The sequence below is a fragment of the Piliocolobus tephrosceles genome, chromosome 6 (genome assembly GCF_002776525.5).
Source record: "Piliocolobus tephrosceles isolate RC106 chromosome 6, ASM277652v3, whole genome shotgun sequence".
Taxonomy (NCBI): domain Eukaryota; kingdom Metazoa; phylum Chordata; class Mammalia; order Primates; family Cercopithecidae; genus Piliocolobus; species Piliocolobus tephrosceles.
In genome coordinates this window covers 75,626,123-75,644,059 of record NC_045439.1, presented here as the reverse complement: position 1 = coordinate 75,644,059, position 17,937 = coordinate 75,626,123, and the positions used below count along the sequence as shown (strand labels likewise).

Below are 17,937 nucleotides of genomic sequence, written 5' to 3'. Positions count from 1 at the left end.
CAGCCCCCTAATAATGAATTCACTCTAACTATAAACGGACTGGGCACAGTGATTCACACCTGTAATCCCAGCACTTTGGGAGGCTGAGGTGGGCGGAACACTTGAGATCAGGAGTTCGAGACCAACCTGGCTAACATAGTGAAATCCCATCTCTACCAAAAATACAAAAAATGTAGCCAGGCATGGTGGTACGTTCCTGTAATTCCAGCTACTCAGGAGGCTGAGGGAGGAGAACTGCTTGAACCCAGGAGGCAGCAGTTACAATAAACTGAGCTTGCGCCACTGCACTCCAGCTTGGGTGACAGAGCGAGACCGTCTTGGAAAAAAAAAAAAAAACTACAAAGAAGCAGGTTCTTATTCCACTAATTAAGCATGAGCAGCTTCTCACAGCTATATAACTTCTCTGAGTACACTGAGTATATCCACACTCTTCTGTGGGTCTTGTGATCTGGGATAAACACACTCAGGGTTAGAAATGCACTACAGTTAAATGCAGAAAGGTATGGAAATATACATATATATATAAAAAATAATAATAATAGGGGTACCTTTTGGCACCTCAGTGTCGCTATCCGCTTCTGAATCAGATGCAATTGCATTCTTGCGTTTCATTCGTAAAACTTCATCTTCACTATCACTGCCTCTTGCAGATTCTATAAGGGTAGAATTAGAAGTTCTGCATAATCAGTCGCCTTAGTTGAATTTTGTGTTTTAAAAGCAATATTGGAGATAAACAAATTGTGATACACCCATACAATGGACTACTACTCAGCAATAAACAGGAATGAACTACTGATACATGTAACCAACTGGATGAATCAAAAATGATATATGCCAAGTTAAAGAAGCCAATCTGAAAGACTACATATTTACTGTATGACTCTATTTATATGACATTTTCGAAAAGCCAAAAGTATAGTGACAGAAAAGACACCAGTAGGTGCCAGGGTTTAGGGACAGCAGAAAGATGTGACTCAAAACGGATAGCATAAGGGAGTTTTTCAGGGTAACATCTATTCTGTATCCTGATTGTGATGGTGGTTATACAAATCTATAGATATGTTAACATGAATAAAGCTGTACATGCAGAACCCCCCCTGCCAAAAAAACAATCAACTCTAGTGTGTGTTAATTTAAAAAATAGAATTCTTAAAATAAATACTGGCGCCAGGCATGGTGGCTCACTCCTGTAATCCCAACAATTTGGGAAGCCGAGGTGGGTGGATCACTTGAGGTCAGGAATTCCAGACCAGCCTGGCCAACATGGTGAAACCCATCTCTACTACAAATACAAAAATTAGCCAGGTGTGGTGGCGTGCACCTGTAGTCCCAGCTACTCAGGAGGCTAAGGCAAGAGAATCGCTTGAATGTGAGAGACGGACGTTGCAGTGAGCCAAGATCTCACCACTGCACTCCAGCCTGGGCAATAGAGTGAGACTCTGTCTCAAATAAATACATAAATAAATACTGGCTTCTGCAAATAGAAAAACTTGATAGAAATGAGAAAAGTAGCACTAAAACTTATTATCAAATTTACATAAGACAAATTTCAGAGAAAAAAAGGTAAAAATATTAGAAAGAAACTAACATATATATCATTATTTCTAGAAGGTCCAATTGTTTACGTTAAAAACTTCACAAAAATTGGGCCGGGCGCGGTGGCTCACGCCTGCAATCCCAGCACTTTGGGAGGCCGAGGTGGGTGGATCACGAGGTCAGGAGATCGAGACCATCCTGGCTAACACGGTGAAACCCCGTCTCTACTAAAAATACAAGAAAATTAGCCGGGTGTGGTAGTGAGCACCTGTAGTCCCAGCTATATGGGAGGCTGAGGCAGGAGAATGGCATGAACCCGGGAGGCGGAGCTTGCAGTGAGCCGAGATCGCGCCACCGCACTCCAGCCTGGGTGACAAAGCGAGAATCCGTCTCAAAAAAAAAAAAAAAAAAAAAAACTTCACAAAAATCAATGGAACCACTGTTGAACTAGTAAGAGATAATAAGCAGGATGATCAGCTACAAGGTTCCCTCCTATGACCCTGCCCTTGACCTGGTCTGCTAGTATTTGGGATGTAGTACATAAGCCTTAAAGATTCTTTCTGATAACAGTAAAAACAACCCTACTTTTGGCCGGGCATGGTGGCTCTTGCCTGTAATCCCAGCACTTTGGGAGGCCAAGGTGGGCAGATCACCTGAGGTCAGGAGTTTGAGACCAATCAGACCAACATGGTGAAACCTCCTCTCTAGTACAAATACAAAAATTAGCTGGGTGTGGTGGTGCATGCTTGTAATCCCAGCTACTCAGGAGGCTGAGGCAGAAGAACTGCTTGAACCCAGGAGGTGGAGGTTGCAGTGAGCTAAGATCGTGCCACTGCACTCTAGCCTGGGTGACAGAGACTCCGTCTCAAAAATAAAAAGGATGAGTGGCCGGGTGTGGTGGCTCACGCCTGTAATCCCAGCACTGTGAGAGGCCGAGGCAGGCAGATCATGAGGTCAGGAGATCGAGACCATCCTGGCTAACACAGTGAAACCCCATCTCTACTAAAAACACAAAAAATTAGCTGGGCATGGTGGCGGGCGCCTGTAGTCCTAGCTACTCTGGAGGCTGGGGCAGGAGAATGGCGTGAACCTGGGAGGCGGAGCTTGCAGTGAGCCGTGATCGTGCCACTGCACTCCCAGGCTAGGCTGGGTGACAGAGCGAGACTCCGTCTCCAAAACGAAAAAAAAAAAAAAAAGGATGAGTTCATGTCCTTTGCAGGGACATGAGGGACATGGATGAAGCTGGAAACCATCATTCTCAGCAAACTATCACAAGGACAGAAAACCAAGCACCATATGTTCTCACTCATAGGTGGGAATTGAACAATGAGAACACTTGGACACAGGGCGGGGAACATCACACACCAGGGCCTGTCAGGGGTTTGGGGGCTGGGGGAGGGATAACATTAGGAGATACACCTAATGTAAATGACAAGTTAATGGGTGCAGCAAACCAACATGGCACATGTATACCTATGTAACAAACCTGCACATTGTGCACATGTACCCTAGAACTTAAAGTATTAAAAAAAAAAAAAAAAAAGCCTCTACTCTGAATTAGTTATTCAAAACTTACTGCAGTCCCATAGTCTACACAGATCTATATTCATCTCTGGAAATATGCTGCCCTCCTCTTCTAATAACACCAAGATGTGGTTTTTGAATGCTGTCCTGTGAGGTGTGTGTTAGATGCTATTTAAGCTAAGAAGATAGGATCAAAATATAATTAATATAATCAATCACCTATGGAAATGAAGCAATCCAGGTATCACTTCAGGAAGACTTCAACTCAATTAAGGTAACTTTTATATAATACAAAGAAATATGATCTCTAATTTTTTATACATTCTATATGAAGAATGTGTTAACTTGAGCAGAATAGTCTAAATGGCAATGATAAAAGCAGGGTCCAGAAACCGAAGTTCAGGTGTATGCCTCCTGTAGTCTTTAGGGAATGAGTGCTCTAATCCTAGCTCGTCTCTGTAGGGTGAGGACATGCATATCAATCTGTCTTGGCTCAGTGACACTGTCTACTAAGATCACCCAGCCATGTTTGCACTTTCTACATATTATACTCCCCAGGCAACCTCCTGATTATTATAAGGTGGTATCCACTGTAGATTTGCCCCTGGGGAAACATACGATTATAAGGGAGAAATAACTGAGCCTCTTGAAACAATTTTGCAATTCGATTTTATATATTAATATCTTGTAAATTTGACTAGTTTGAGTAAACTCCTTACAGTTTGACCATCTCTGGATGATCAAATTTTGGATCTCAAAAAGCTGAACGGCAGCAATGGTGCCCACATCTCAGTACAGCTGCTCTGTGGGGACATTTCAATGGGATTGTTTTTCCCCCAGGCTAATCTGTTCTCTCACATGAGGCATGCTCTTCAGTTATCCACAGAAATGGAACCAACTTAACTCATTAGGTAGCTCTTCTTACACCATATCCCACTCTCTAAGACTCAATTTTAAGTCCTCTTTAAATTGTTTTTCTCCAGACCCATCAACGAACAAATGGAAGGGAAAGTAGTAAGAAAGAATAAGTAGATTAGAAAGATTTAAAAGAAGCAAAATGTATTCTAGAGTTAGAAAAGTTTGAAAGGGAGGGACAGAAGAGAAAAAACAGGGTAACAAAGATGGGAATGAAAGAAGACTAAACGGGTCCCTGCTGTAGCTGAATGCTGCTTTCTGAGCCATTCTAGTTCTCATAAATGTATTACCTGATTTATGGTCCTGTTCCTCTTCATCATCTGAATGCCTGTGTTCTTCATCTGAGGCCTGTGGCCTTTCATCATCAGAATTTTGCATTTTCTCCTCATCAGACAGCTGTGGTTGTTCTTCATCATCAGAATTCTGTTTCTCATCATCATTATCAGAAGTTACCGGCCGTTCATCATCAGAATTAGCCTTTTCCTCCTCAGATAGCTGCTGTCTCTCATCATCGGAAAGCTGAGGCCTCTCCTCATCATCTGTGTTCTGCATTTTCTCATCATCGTCAGAATTCTGCAGCTTATCTTCATCAGATCCTTGTGCCCTCTCCTCATCATCAGAATTTTGTATCTTTTCATCATCTGACTGGTCACTTTTATCTTCTCTGCCCCATTTTTCATCATCTGAATGTGCTTTTTCAGAGCCTTCTGCTTCTGAGTGATGGCTCCCTCCATCAGATCTGTGACCTTCATCTTCATCATCATTAGGGGCTTCTGATCCACTGTGCTGATCTACATCTGAGGGGTCATTGTCCTCGTGGTCGGAACGCTCAGAAGCTTCTGATCTATTGTCTGATCTTTCAGAGTGATTATCACTACCACTATGATGTGAAGCTCCCTCGTCCTCACTGTCATCTCCAAACAGTTCCTTATTACTTGGTTGTCCTGAATCACCTCTTTCATCCTGATCACTTTCACTTCCAGAGGCATTACTGCCAGAGGCAGCATTCTCTTGATCAGAATCTGAGTCAGATCCAGAATCAGAATCTATGGGATCATATAAACATAGGATAACATCAGCAAAAAAAGGCAGAGTAAGGCAGTCCCAAAGTCCATCCCAACATAAAAGCAATAAAGAAACTGGCAAAAAACTGTTAGAACTAACATTCTAAGGCTGGGTGCGGTGGCTCACGCCTGTAATCCCAGCACTTTGGAAGGCCGAGGTGGGCAGATCACCTGAGGTCAGGAGTTTGAGACCAGCCTGACAAACATGGCAAAACCTCATCTCTACTAAAAATACAAAAATTAGCCGGCCGTGGTTGCACACGCCTGTAATCCCAACCACTCGGGAGGCTGAGACAGGAGAATCGCTTGAACCCTGGAGGCGGAAGATGCAGTGAGTGGAGATCATGCCACTGTACTATACAGCCTGGGCAACAGAGTGAGACTCTGTCTCAAAAAAAAAGAAAAGAAAAGAAAAAGAAAAGGAAAAGGAAAAATACAATAACTAAAATCAAAGAGTCACTAGAGGGGCTCAACCAAAGATTTGAGCAGGAAAAAGAAAGAATCGGTAAACTTGAAGATACGTCCATTTGACTGTCCCGTCTGAGAAACAGAAAGAAAAAAGAATAAAGAGAAATGAACAGAACCTAAAAAAAGCTTTATGGGACACCTTAAGTTATACCATTGTATGCATAATGTAGTCTCAGAAGAAGAGAAATGGGCAGAAAAAAATTGTTAAATAAATAATAGCTGAGGCCAGGCACGGTGGCTCACACCTGTAATCCCAGCACTTTGGGAGGCCAAGGTGGGCAGATCACTTGAGGTCAGGAGTTCGAGACCAGCCTCGCCAACATGGTAAAACCCCATCTCTACTAAAAATACAAAAGTTAGTCGGGTATGGTGGTGCAAGCCTGTAATCCCAGCTACTTGAGAGGCTGAAGCAGGAAAATCGCTTGAATCTGGGAGGTGGAGGTTGCAGTGAGCCAAGACCACACCATTGCACTCCAGCCTGAGTGATAGAGCAAGACTCTGTCTCAGAAAAATAAATAAATAAACAATAGCTGAAAACCTCCCAAATTTATGAAAAATATAAATCTACACATCCAATAAGTTCAACAAATGACAAGTAGGATAAAGTTAAAGAGGTTCACACCTAGATACACTGTTATCAAACTGTCAAAGACAAAGAAACAATTCCAAAACCAGCAAAAGAGAAGCAGTTCATCGCAGTTCATCGGATACGAGGAACCCTCAATAAGAGTAACAGCGGATTTTTCATCAGAAACCAAGGAAGCCCAGAGGCAACCAAAAGAGGACACATTCAAAGTGCTAAAAAGACTGTCAACCAAGAATTTTATATTCAGTACAATTATGCTTCAAAAACTAAGGCGATATGAAAGACAAAAGAAAACATAAATTGGACTTCCACAAAATGAAAAACTTTCGCGCGGCAAAGGACGTTATTAAGAAAGTAGGCCCGACGCAGTGGCTCATGCCTGTAATCCCAACACTTTGGGAGGCCAAGGTGGCCGGATCACCTGAGGTCAGGAGTTTGAGATCAGCCAGGCCAACATGGTGAAACCCTACCTCTACTAAAAATATAAAAATTAGCCAGGCATGGTGGTGCACGCCTGTAGTCCCAGCTACTTGGGAGGCTGAGGCTGAAGCAGAAGAATCACTTGAACCTGGAAAGTGGAGGTTGCAGCGAGCTGAGATCATGCCACTGCATTCCAGCCTGGGCGACAGAGTGAGACTCCATCTCAAAAAAAAAAAAAAGTGAAAAAAACAACCTACAGAATGGAAGAAAATATTTGCAAACCATGTATCTGATAAGTGTCTACTACCCAAAATATACAAAGAACATTTATAACTCAACAATATAACCAATTTTTTGTGTTTTTTGTTTGTTTTCTTGGAGACTGAGTCTCTCTGTATCCTTCAGGCTGGAGTACAGTGGTCAATCTTGGCTCACTGCAACCTCTGCCTCCCTCAAGCGGTTCTCCTGCCTCAGCTCCCGAGGCACACGCCACCACACCTGGCTAATTTCTTTTGTATTTTTAGTACAGACGGTGTTTCACCATGTTGGCCAAGCTGGTCTCGAACTCCTGACCTCAGGTGATCCACCCACCTCAGCCTCCCAAAGTGCTGGGATTACAGGAGTGAGCCACCGCGCCCGGCCTAAAACCAATTTTTTAAAACAGACAGAGGACTTAAATAGACATTTCTCCAAACAAAGTTACACAAATGGCCAATAAGTACATGAAAAGATGTTCAACGGTTGGACGCAGTGGCTCACACCTGTAATCCCAGCACTGTGAGAGGCCGAGGCAGGCGGATCACCTGAGGTCAGGAGTTTGAGACCAGCCTGGCCAAAATGGCAAAACCTCATGTCTACTAAAAATACAAAAATTAGCAGGGTGTGGTGGCAGGCGCCTGTAATCCCAGCTATTCGGGAGGCTAAGGGAGGAGAATCACTTGAACCCAGGAGGCTAAGGCAGGAGAATCGCTTGAACCTAGCACTTTGAGAGGCCCAGGCAGGCAGATCACCTGAGGTCAGGAGTTTGGGACCAGCCTGGCCAACATGACAAAACTCCATCTCTACTTAAAATACAAAAATTAGCAGCGCATGGTGGCGGGTGCCTGTAATCCCAGCTACTCAGCGATAGACTGAGACTCCGTCAAAAAAAAAAAAAAAAAAAGATGTTCAACATCATTAGCCTTCAGCAAAGTGTAAACTGAAACCACAATGAGACACCACTTGATAACATCAAGGATGGCTATTTTAGAAAGAAATAAAAACTTAAAATAACTGTTGGCAAAGATGTGGGGAAAGGGAACCCTGGTGCATTGCTGGTAGTAATGTAAAATGGCTCAATCACTATGGAAAACAGTTTGGCTGCTCCTCAAAATATTAAAGATTTACCATATGAGTCTGCACTCCTACATAATACCCTCCTCCCAAAATTAAAAACAGGCACCCAAACATGTACATGAATTTATTTGTTTATTTTTTTGGAGACAGAGTCTCACTTTATCACCCAGGTTGAAGTAAAGTGGCACAATCTAAGCTCACTTCCAACCTCTGTCTCCCAGGTTCAAGTGATTCTCATGCCTCAGCCTCCTGAGTGCCTGGGACTACAGGCATGCACCACCACACCTGGCTAACGTTTTGTATTTTCAGTAGAGACAGGGTTTCACCATGTTGCCCAGGCTGGTCTTCAACTCCTGAGCTCAGGCAAATCCGCCTGCCTGAACCAGGAATGTTTACAGTAGCACAATTCAAACAACCCAAAGTCCATCAACAGATAAATGGATTAACAAATTTAGGATATATACATTCAATGGAATATTATTAAGTCATTAAAAATGAATGAAGTACTGATACAAGCTACAATGCCTTGAAGACATTATGCTAAGTAAAAGAAGCCAGACACAAAAGACCACAATGCATGATTCAATTTGTATGAAATTCCCAGAACAGAGAAGTACAGAAACAATAACAGACAGGGGTTGGAGGAAGGAGCATATGGGAAGTAAGTGCTTTATGGGCACAGTGTTTTATTTGGGGGTGATGAAAATAACAACTAGATATATGTTGTCTACAAGAGACTCACTTTAGAACCAAATACACAAACAGGTTGAAAGCAAAAGGACAGAAAGATGTTACATGTAGACAGTAACCAAAAGAGAGCTGCAGTAGGTATACTAATATTAGACAAAACAGATTTTATAACAGAAATTGTTACAAAAGACAAAGGATCATTAAATCCATCATGAAGATATAATAATTATAAACACATATGCACCTAAAAACAAAACCAAGAGAATTGAAGGGAAACATAGACAGTTCAACATAATAGTCAGAGACTTCAATGATGGATAGAACTGGCCAGGCATGATGGCTCACGCCTGTAATCCCAGCACTTTGGGAGGCCAAAGTGGGCAGATCACTTGAGGTTAGGAGTTCAAGACTAGCATGGCCAACATGGTGAAACCTCGTCTCTACTAAAAACACGAAAATTAGGCAGGTGTGGTGGCACGTGCCTATTGTAATCCCAGCTACTAGGGAGGCTGAGGCAGGAGAATCACTTGAACCTGGGAGGCGGAGGTTGCAGTGAGCCAAGATCGTGCCACTGCACTCCAGCCTGGGTGACAGAGCAAGACCCTGTCTCAAAAAAATAAAATAAAATAACGGATAGAACTGCTAGATCAAAGATCAATAAACACAGGACTTGAGCAACACTATAAACCAATTAGACATAACAGACAATCAATAGGACGCTGTATCCAACAATAGCATCTTCCCAAGTGCATATGGAACATTCTCCAGGATAGACCATGCTAGGATACAAAACAAGTCTCAAACATTTTAAAAAACCGAAATCATACAAAATACATTCTCTGACCACAAGTGAATTAAAATTAGAAATCAGTAACAAAAAGAAATCTGAAAAATTCATAAACTTGGGGAAATTAAACAACACACTTTAAAACAACTAAGGACTCATAGAAATCACATGGAGGGCCAGGTGCAGTGGCTCACACCTATAATCCCAGCACTTTGGGAGGCTGAAGAGGGGCAGGTTGCCTGAGTCTAGCAGTTTGAGACCAGTCTGGGCAAAATGGCAAAACCCTATCTTTACTAAAAATACCAAAAACAAAGAAAAAGAAAAGAAAAGAAAAAACATAGCCAGGCACAGTGGCATGCACTTGTAGTCCCAGCTACTCAGGAGGCTGAGGTGGGAGAATCACCTAAGCCAGGGAGGTTGAGGCTTCAGTGTGCCAAGATCGCGCCATTGCACTCCAGCTTGGGCAACCAGAGAAAGACTCTGTCTCAAAAAATAAAAAAATAAAGAAATCGCAAAGAAAATTAGGAAATATTTTGAGACAAATAAAAATGAAAACACAGGCCAGGCACGGTGGCTCATGCTTGTAATCCCAGCACTTTGGGAGGCTGAGACGGGCGGATGCAACGAGGTCAGGAGTTTGAGACCAGCAGGGCCAGCATGGTGAAGCCCCAGTCTCTACTGAAAAACAAAAAAAATTAGCTGGGTGTGGTGGCACATGCCTGTGGTCCCAGCTACTCAGGAGGCTGAGGCACAAGAATCACTTGAACCTGGGAGGTGGAGGTTGCAGTGAGCCGAGATGGTGCCACTCACTCCAGCCTGGGGAACAAGAGCGAGACTTCATACCAAAAAAAAAAAAAGAAAAAAGAAAACACAGCATACCAATACGTAAGGAAACATGTTCTGTGCTCCCAGAGGTTGGGGGGAAAAACTTAAGGATACAATGAAAACAGTCCTCAAGGTGCTCAAAAAAATTAGGCTGAGCATGGTGGCTCATGCCTGTAATCCCAGTGCACTTTGGGAGGCCAAGATAGGTGGATCACAAGGTCAGGAGTCCGGGACCAGCCTGGCCAACATAGTGAAATCCCATCTCTACGAAAAATACAAAAATTAGCCGGGTGTAGTGGCACGTGCCTGTAGTCCCAGCTACTCAGGAGGCTGAGGCGGGAGAATTGCTTGAACCCGGGAAGCGGGGGTTGCAATGAGCCGAGATCATGCCAGTTGCACTCCAGCCTGGGTGACAGAGTGAAACTCCGTCTCAAAAACAAACAAACAAACAAAAAATATATATATACACACATATATATCTGTAAAAATCTTTGTTTAAAAAAAAAAGTCAATAATCTAACCATTCATTCACTTTAAGGAATCAGAAAAAGAAAACTAATAAACTAAAAAGAAAACTAAACCCAAAACAAGCAGAAAGAGGGAAATAATAAATTAGAGGCCAGGTACGGTGGCTCACGCCTGTAATCCCCAGCACTTCGGGAGGCCGAGGTGGGTGGATCACCTGAGGTCAGGGGTTCAAGACCAGCCTGGCATACATGCTGAAACCCCATCTCTACAAAAATACAAAAATTAGCCAGGCGTGGTGGCGACCACCTATAATCCCAGCTACTCAGGAGGCTGAGGCGGGAGAATCACTTGAACCCAGGAAGCGGAGGTTGCAGTGAGGCGAGATCATGCCGTTGCACTCCAGCCTGGGCAACAGAGCGAAACTTCATCTCAAAAAAAAAAAAAAAATTAGAGCAATGATAAATGAAATAGAGAATGGAAAAACAATGAAGAAATTTAATTAAACCAAAAGTTTGTTCTTTGAAAACATCAAAAAGCAGACAAGGCTTTGGCTAGACTGACAAAGAAAAAAAAAGAAAACTAAAATTACTAAAATCGAGAATCAAAGTGAGGACATTACTACTAACTTTACAGGAATAATAAGATTGTAAACTACGATATACTAACAAATTAGACAACTTAGATGAAATTGATCAATTCCTAGTAACACACAAATTATCAAAACTGATTCAAAATGGAATAGAAAATCTGAATAGACCTATAACCAAGAGTTTGAATCAGTAATGGGAAATTTTCCACCAAAGAAAAGCCCAAGACCAGATGCCTTCACTGGTAAATCCTACTGAATGTTTTTAAAAGATTTAACACCTATCCTTCTCAAACTCTGCCAAACAACTGAAGTGAATGAACACTTCCTAACTCATTCTATGAGGTCAATATTACCCTTCTACCAAAGCCAGAACAAGACATCACAAGAAAACTACAGACAAATTATCCACCAAAATAGAGATGAAAAAAACCACTTAAAAAAATACTCCCAAATCAAACCCTAAAGCATATGAAAAGAATATATACCAAGCTGGGTGAGGTGGCTCACACCTGTAATCCCAGCATTTTGGGAGGCTGAGGTGGACAGATCACTTGAGCCCAGAAGTTCAAGACCAGTGTGGCCAAAATAGCAACATCCCACCTCCACTAAAATTACAAAAATTAGCTGGGTGTGGTGGTATGTGCCTGTAGTCCCAGTTACTCAGGAGACTGAGGTGTGAGGATGGCTTGAGTCCTGGAGGTAGAGGGTGCAGTGAGCTGAGGTTGCGCCACTGCACTCCAGCCTGGGCAACAGAGCAAGAGCCTGTCTCAAAAAAAAGAGAGAGAAAAAAAAAACAGAATATACATCATGACCAAGTGGGATTTATCCTAGTATTACAAGGGTAGTTCAACATCTAAACATGAATCAAAGCGAAACACCATATAAAGAACAAAGAAAAAATCATGTGATCATCAACGCAGAAAAAGCATCTGATATCCAACACCTTCTCTTGATGCCATTCAACAAACTAGGAACAGGAGTGAACTTCCTCAACCTGATCAAAAGCATCTACAACAAAAACCCCACAGATAACATCATATGTAATAGTGAAACCCTAGATGGTTTCTTCCTAAGATCAGAGACAACACAATGATGTCTACTGTCACCACTCCTATTCAACATTTTACACAAAGTTCTAGCTGTGGCAATTAGGCAAGAAAAAGAAATTAAAGGCATACCAATTGGAAAGGAAGTAAAACTGTCTCTTTCATAGATAAGTTTTTTTTTTTTTTTTTTTGAGACAGGGTCTTCCTCTGTCACCCAGACTGGAGTGCAGTCATGTGATCTCAGCTCACTGCAACCTCTGCCTCCCCGGTTAAAGTGATTCTTGTACCTCAACCCCCCACGTAGCTGGGATGACAGGCGTGTGTCACCACACCTGGCTAACTTTTGTCTTTTTATTAGAGACGGGATTTTGCCATGTTGGCCAGGATGGTCTCAAACTCCTGACCTCAAGTGATCCACCCACCTCCACCTCCCAAGAATTTTTTAAAAGAGACAGGGTCTTGCTCTGTTGCTCAGGCAGGAATGTACTGGTACAATCATAGCTCACTGCAGCCTTGAACTCCTGGTTCAAGTGGTCTTCCTGTCCTGGCCTCCCAAAGTGCTGGGATTACAGGTGTGAGCCATTGCACCCAGCCAACATGATCTTATATATAGAAAATCCTAAAGAATACACGCACACACACAAAAAAGAAGATTACAGCTCATACATTCAGCAAGGTTGCAGAATATAAGATCAACATACAAAAATCAGTTGTACTTCCATACACTAGCATTAAATAATTCAAAATGAAATTAAGAAAACCATTCCACTTGCAGCCGGGCGTGGTGGCTCACACCTGTAATCCCAGCACTCTGGGAGGCTGAGGCAGGCTGATCACCTGTGGTCGAGAGTTTGAGACCACCCTGGCCAACATGGAGAAACTCCGTCTCTACTAAAAATACAAAAATTAGCTGAGCGTGGTAGTGGGTGCCTGTAATCCCAGCTACTCAGAAGGCTGAGGCAGGAGAACTGCTTGAACCTGGGAGGCAGAGGTTGCAGTAAGCCGAGATTGCGCCATTGCACTCCAGCCTGGGCAACAAGCGAAACTCCTCAAAAAAAAAAAGAAAAGAAAAAGAAAACCATTCCACTTCCAATAGTATCCAGTAGAATAAAATACTTAGTAATAAATTTAACCTAAGAAGTGCAGGAGTTACACAATGAAAACTATAAAACATCGTTGAAAGAAATTAAGAACTGGCATATTTATACATGGAAGCAGCATGCTAGGCCTAGGTAGAAGTTCTACTCATTGTTAAAATAAGAGTTATCGGATGTAGTCTGGGCACAGTGGCTCACGCCTGTAATCCCAGCACTCTGGGAGGCCGAGGCAGGCGGATCACAAGGTCAGATCAAGACCATCCTGGCTACCACGGTGAAACCCTATCTCTACTAAAAATACAAAAAAAAAAAAAAAATTAGCCAGGCGTGGTGGCCAGCGCCTGTAGTCCCAGCTACTCAGGAGGCTGAGGCAGGAGAATGGCATGAACCCAGGAAGTGGAGCTTGCAGTGGGCCAAGATCGGGTCACTGCACCCCAGTCTGGGCGACAGAGCAAGACTCCATCTAAAAAAACAAGAGTTATCGGATGTAGTTATTTTCCACAACTCCCACAGACCAGGGAGATAATGAAATATGCTAGGCATAAAAGGAATCATATCCATACAATCAATCTTCAGGACCAACAGCAATCTTCAAGGATAGCATACAAGATTTGGAAGTAAATTCTGGAAGAAAGTCTCAATGGACTTACAAGAAGGTAAAACATGAAGCCCAGAGACGCAACCAGCTCCACTCCTCACCTCCCTATACACCGAGTTTGCAATGCGACAGCACTGCAGCGTACACCTTACGAAACTATTGTTTCTACTCATCCAGTTAATCAATTATGTATTAAGCACTGATGTAAGCTGGGAGGTAAGGGGATCATCTTTTCATTGTGCCCTCAAAATCTAGCAAAACAGCTGGAACACAATAGGGGATCAATACTTATCAAATTAATTCATAACTTCATGGAAATTAGCCATGGGAGGGTTCACACAGAACTGTACCTTGAAGGGTGAATGGGATATACACAAGTAAAAATGAGGAAAAAATGAAAACATGAGCAAAGGTAGTGGAACAAGAGTTAGTATACGGAGCTCTATATTTCCATATTTATCCTGACTAGCATCTCCTGGATACCCATCCCTGTAAAGCCTTCACACTAGAATTTAGTTCTCTGTACCTCCACCTAGTGCTGCCTTCACTACACTCTAGAAATGATGAATAAATTGGAGTTAGAGAAAATAGAGGAAGAAAATAAAGAACCACCAAACAATGCATTTTACTAAGGAAAAAAGGTACACAGATACACCTGGAGCCTAGAGGGTTGCAAGAATTCTGAACTTGGTCTTGGGTTCTTTCTCACTTCAAATAGCTCCTATTCATATTTCAAGTGCCCGTAGTCTCAACTACTTGAAGGCTGAGGCAGAAGGATGGCCTGAGCCCAGAAGTTCAAGGCCAACCTGAACAACAAAGTGAGATCCTGTCTCTAAAAAAGTAAACTTTAAAAAAAACACCCACAATCCTGTGCCAGAAATACTTCCATGCACCATGCACATACACTAATTCATTCATTTCATCAACAAATCCTTCATTCCTCCTCTCCGCACACAGACCCCATGCACTCCCCAATCTAACATCACAGACTCCGGAAATTCTGTAGTTTCTGTACAAGCTCTTAGAGAACATATACTCTCCAATGTGAAACATCTATCTGTAACCCCATCCCATTATCCGTCCCAGACCCCTCATCCAGACATCTCAAGCACCCTATCACACCATGCTCTGGTTTCATTCAAGAGGGCATTCTGAGGCCCTCTGTAAATTCGCCTACCCCATCCCATATTCCTGCATTCGTTTCCATTCATTCACAAATAGCCCTTACTCTGCGCTGGCCTGTGCAAGGCAAGGCGGAACAGGACTCCAGCGTTCCTACCGGCGCTGCGCAGGCTCGCCTGCACCTCCACCACTGCCCTGCGCCCACTTCTCTCTACAAGCTCCCAGGCACCATCAACTCCACCGACACCCAGAGCCTCGAGGCGCAGACTGTGTCTGACTCTCCATCCCGCCCGCCGGAGGAGGATGGCACCTCCGGGAGTGCAGGGGGCGCTGAGGCAGGAGTGGAGGAACCGCCACCTCTTGCCCGCGGCGCCGGAGCCTCCACGGTTGTCCGGCTCCCACAGCGGAAGGCCTGCCACGCACCCATCCTCCGAAGCCCAGTGAACCCACCTTTACGTTCAGCTTCGCTGTCGGCGTCGCTCCCGAAGAGATCCTCCATATCCGCCATTGTCGCTCACGTCCGCTGCTGCCTCGGCTAGGGGCAGCTCCCGGCCTCTCTTTACGGCACGGAACCACCGAAACACGACAGTGTCGCAAAGATTCGCTGAAGACACTCTTTTCCTTCTGTGACCTAGTTTTCGTTTGCCCAGTGAACCTATCCTCTCCCGGGTGTGCATGGTATACAAGCCAGGCCATTTCGTCAATATCTATTATTTGCCAGGATTCTTACCAGGCGGCGGGGCGTCCTGCGTTCGGGTGTGGGTGCTGGTGCGGATGGGTTGGGCGGTGACTGGGGCTCTCTGGGGCAGGGCCTCTGGCTGGATTAAACCTATCGCGAGTTAGGCCTGAAGCCGTTTGTTTCTTACTAGCAGCTATTCTCCAGTGGTTTCATCCCAAACCCCTTTACCCTCTTAAAAATTGTTGAAGACGCCGAAGAGCTTTTGTTTACGTGGGGTACAGCTATTGATATTTACTGTATTCTTACTAATACGGTAATAAATTTTTAAGTTAATTCATTTAAAAATAATATCCATGTTAACAAATAGCTTTTTTAAGCTTTAAATGACCATTTTTTTGGCCGGGCGCGGTGGCTCACGCCTGTAATCCCAGCACTTTGGGAGACCAAGGCGGGCGGATTGCCTGAGCTCCTGAGTTTGCGACCAGCCTGGGCAACACGGTGAAACCCCGTCTCTACCAAAATACAAAAAATTAGCCGGGTGTGGTGGCGGGCGCCTGTACTCCCAGCTACTTGGGAGGCTGAGGCAGGAGAATCGCTTGAAGCCGGACGGTGGAGGTTGCTGTGAGCCGAGATCGTGCCACTGCACTCCAGCCTGGGCGACTGAGCGAAACTCCATCTCAAAAAATAAAAAAATAAAAATAAATGAAAAGACCATTATTTTCAAAAAAATATTTAGGCCAGGCGTGGTGGCTCACGCCTGTAATCCCAGCTCTTTGGGAGACCAAGGCGGGCAGATCGTCTGAGGTCAGGAGTTCGAGACCAGCCTGGCCAACATGGTGAAACCCTGTCTCTACTAAAAATACAAAATTTAGCCGGGCGTAGTGGCACATGCCTGTAATCCCAGCTACTCGGGAGGCTGAGGCAGGAGAATCACTTGAAACCTGGGAGGTGGAGGTTGCAGTGAGCTACGATGGTGCCATTGCACTCCAGCCTAGAGACAGTGAAACTTCATCTAAAAAAAAAAAAAAAAATTTTAGAAGAGTGGAATTGTTTTAGTTTTGAAAATATCTTTAATGCCTAGCTTTAAAGAAGACGTCTTATTTGTCATACCTGTTTCTACAATCTGTTGAGAAATGTAGTTGAAGCACATGAAGAAAATCTGGTCTTGCATAAATACATTTGTAATTGGAAAAGGGAGGCTCTCTCAGGGCTGTCTGAGATCCCCTGAAAGCGTCTCCATCCAACCACAGCTTTGGAGCAGTGATTCTCAAACATCACAGATTTTCCTTCCTAGTTTGTTTTGAATGTCCTCTCCAAAACTCATGTTGAAATTTAATTCCCATTGTGAAGGTGTTAAGAGGTGGGACTTTTAAGAGGTGATTAGGTCGTGAGTGGTCTGCCCTCCCGTGTGGATTAATGCCATTATCACGGGAGTGAGTTAGTTATTGCAGGAGTGGTCTCCTAATAAAAGAATAAGTTCGGTCCCCATTTTCTCATCTCACTTCTGTCTCCTGCCATGGAGTGACTGACCCTTGCCAAATGCCAGTGCCATGCTCTTGGACTTTGCAGTATCCAAAACCATGAACCAAATAAACATACTGTTTATAAATTACCCAATCTGTGGTATTCTGTTAGAGCAGCAGAAAACGCACATTCTAACACACTTTGTGAACACTTTATGTTTACATACGTTATGTATAAAATTGAAGCAAGTATTCCACAAAGCATCATTTCCCTTTCTACTAATATGCATTCTGAGATTTTCTATTCGATTTAATTCTATTTCAGTTTTTTGTAGTGCTGTCAGGCAGTGCAACTCACTAAATTTGATTTCATTACTTACAAATGGGTTGCAACCTGCAGCTAGAAAAACATTATTCAGAGGGTTCCATTGGCTGGTTTTGCAAGAAAAAACTTGATTTTGCTAGGAAATGTTGTTACAGTTAGTTGTACATTATAAAGTCAGATGGTAATAGAGTTTTCATAAATGGTCAATGCTAGGTAAGCCCCCTCACTTTAAAGGGGCTCAAAAAAATGAAATGATTTGCACAGGTTAAAGAAGAAGGTGTCTTAAGGAAAACACAATTATATTTTAATTTTTAAAAGAGGTCTGGGTGAGGCCAGGCGCGGTGGCTCACGCCTATAATCCCAGCACTTTGGGAGGCCGAGGCGGGCAGATCAGCTGAAG

At 43.4% G+C, this 17,937-nt stretch overlaps 1 protein-coding gene across 1 annotated transcript in view; it reads right to left on the bottom strand.

Moving 5' to 3' along the window:
• Nucleotides 1-15,639, bottom strand: part of LEO1 (LEO1 homolog, Paf1/RNA polymerase II complex component) — a 39,285-nt gene extending 23,646 nt beyond the window's left edge. Inside the window, exons 1-3 of the mRNA XM_023227214.1 lie at nt 15,521-15,639; nt 4,266-5,021; nt 549-653 (exon numbers count right to left, since the gene is read on the bottom strand). Of these exons, the coding sequence (XP_023082982.1) occupies nt 549-653; nt 4,266-5,021; nt 15,521-15,578 (919 nt within the window). The 5' untranslated portion in view covers nt 15,579-15,639. The remainder of the gene's footprint in view (nt 1-548; nt 654-4,265; nt 5,022-15,520) is intronic.
• Nucleotides 15,640-17,937: the final 2,298 nt, after the last annotated feature.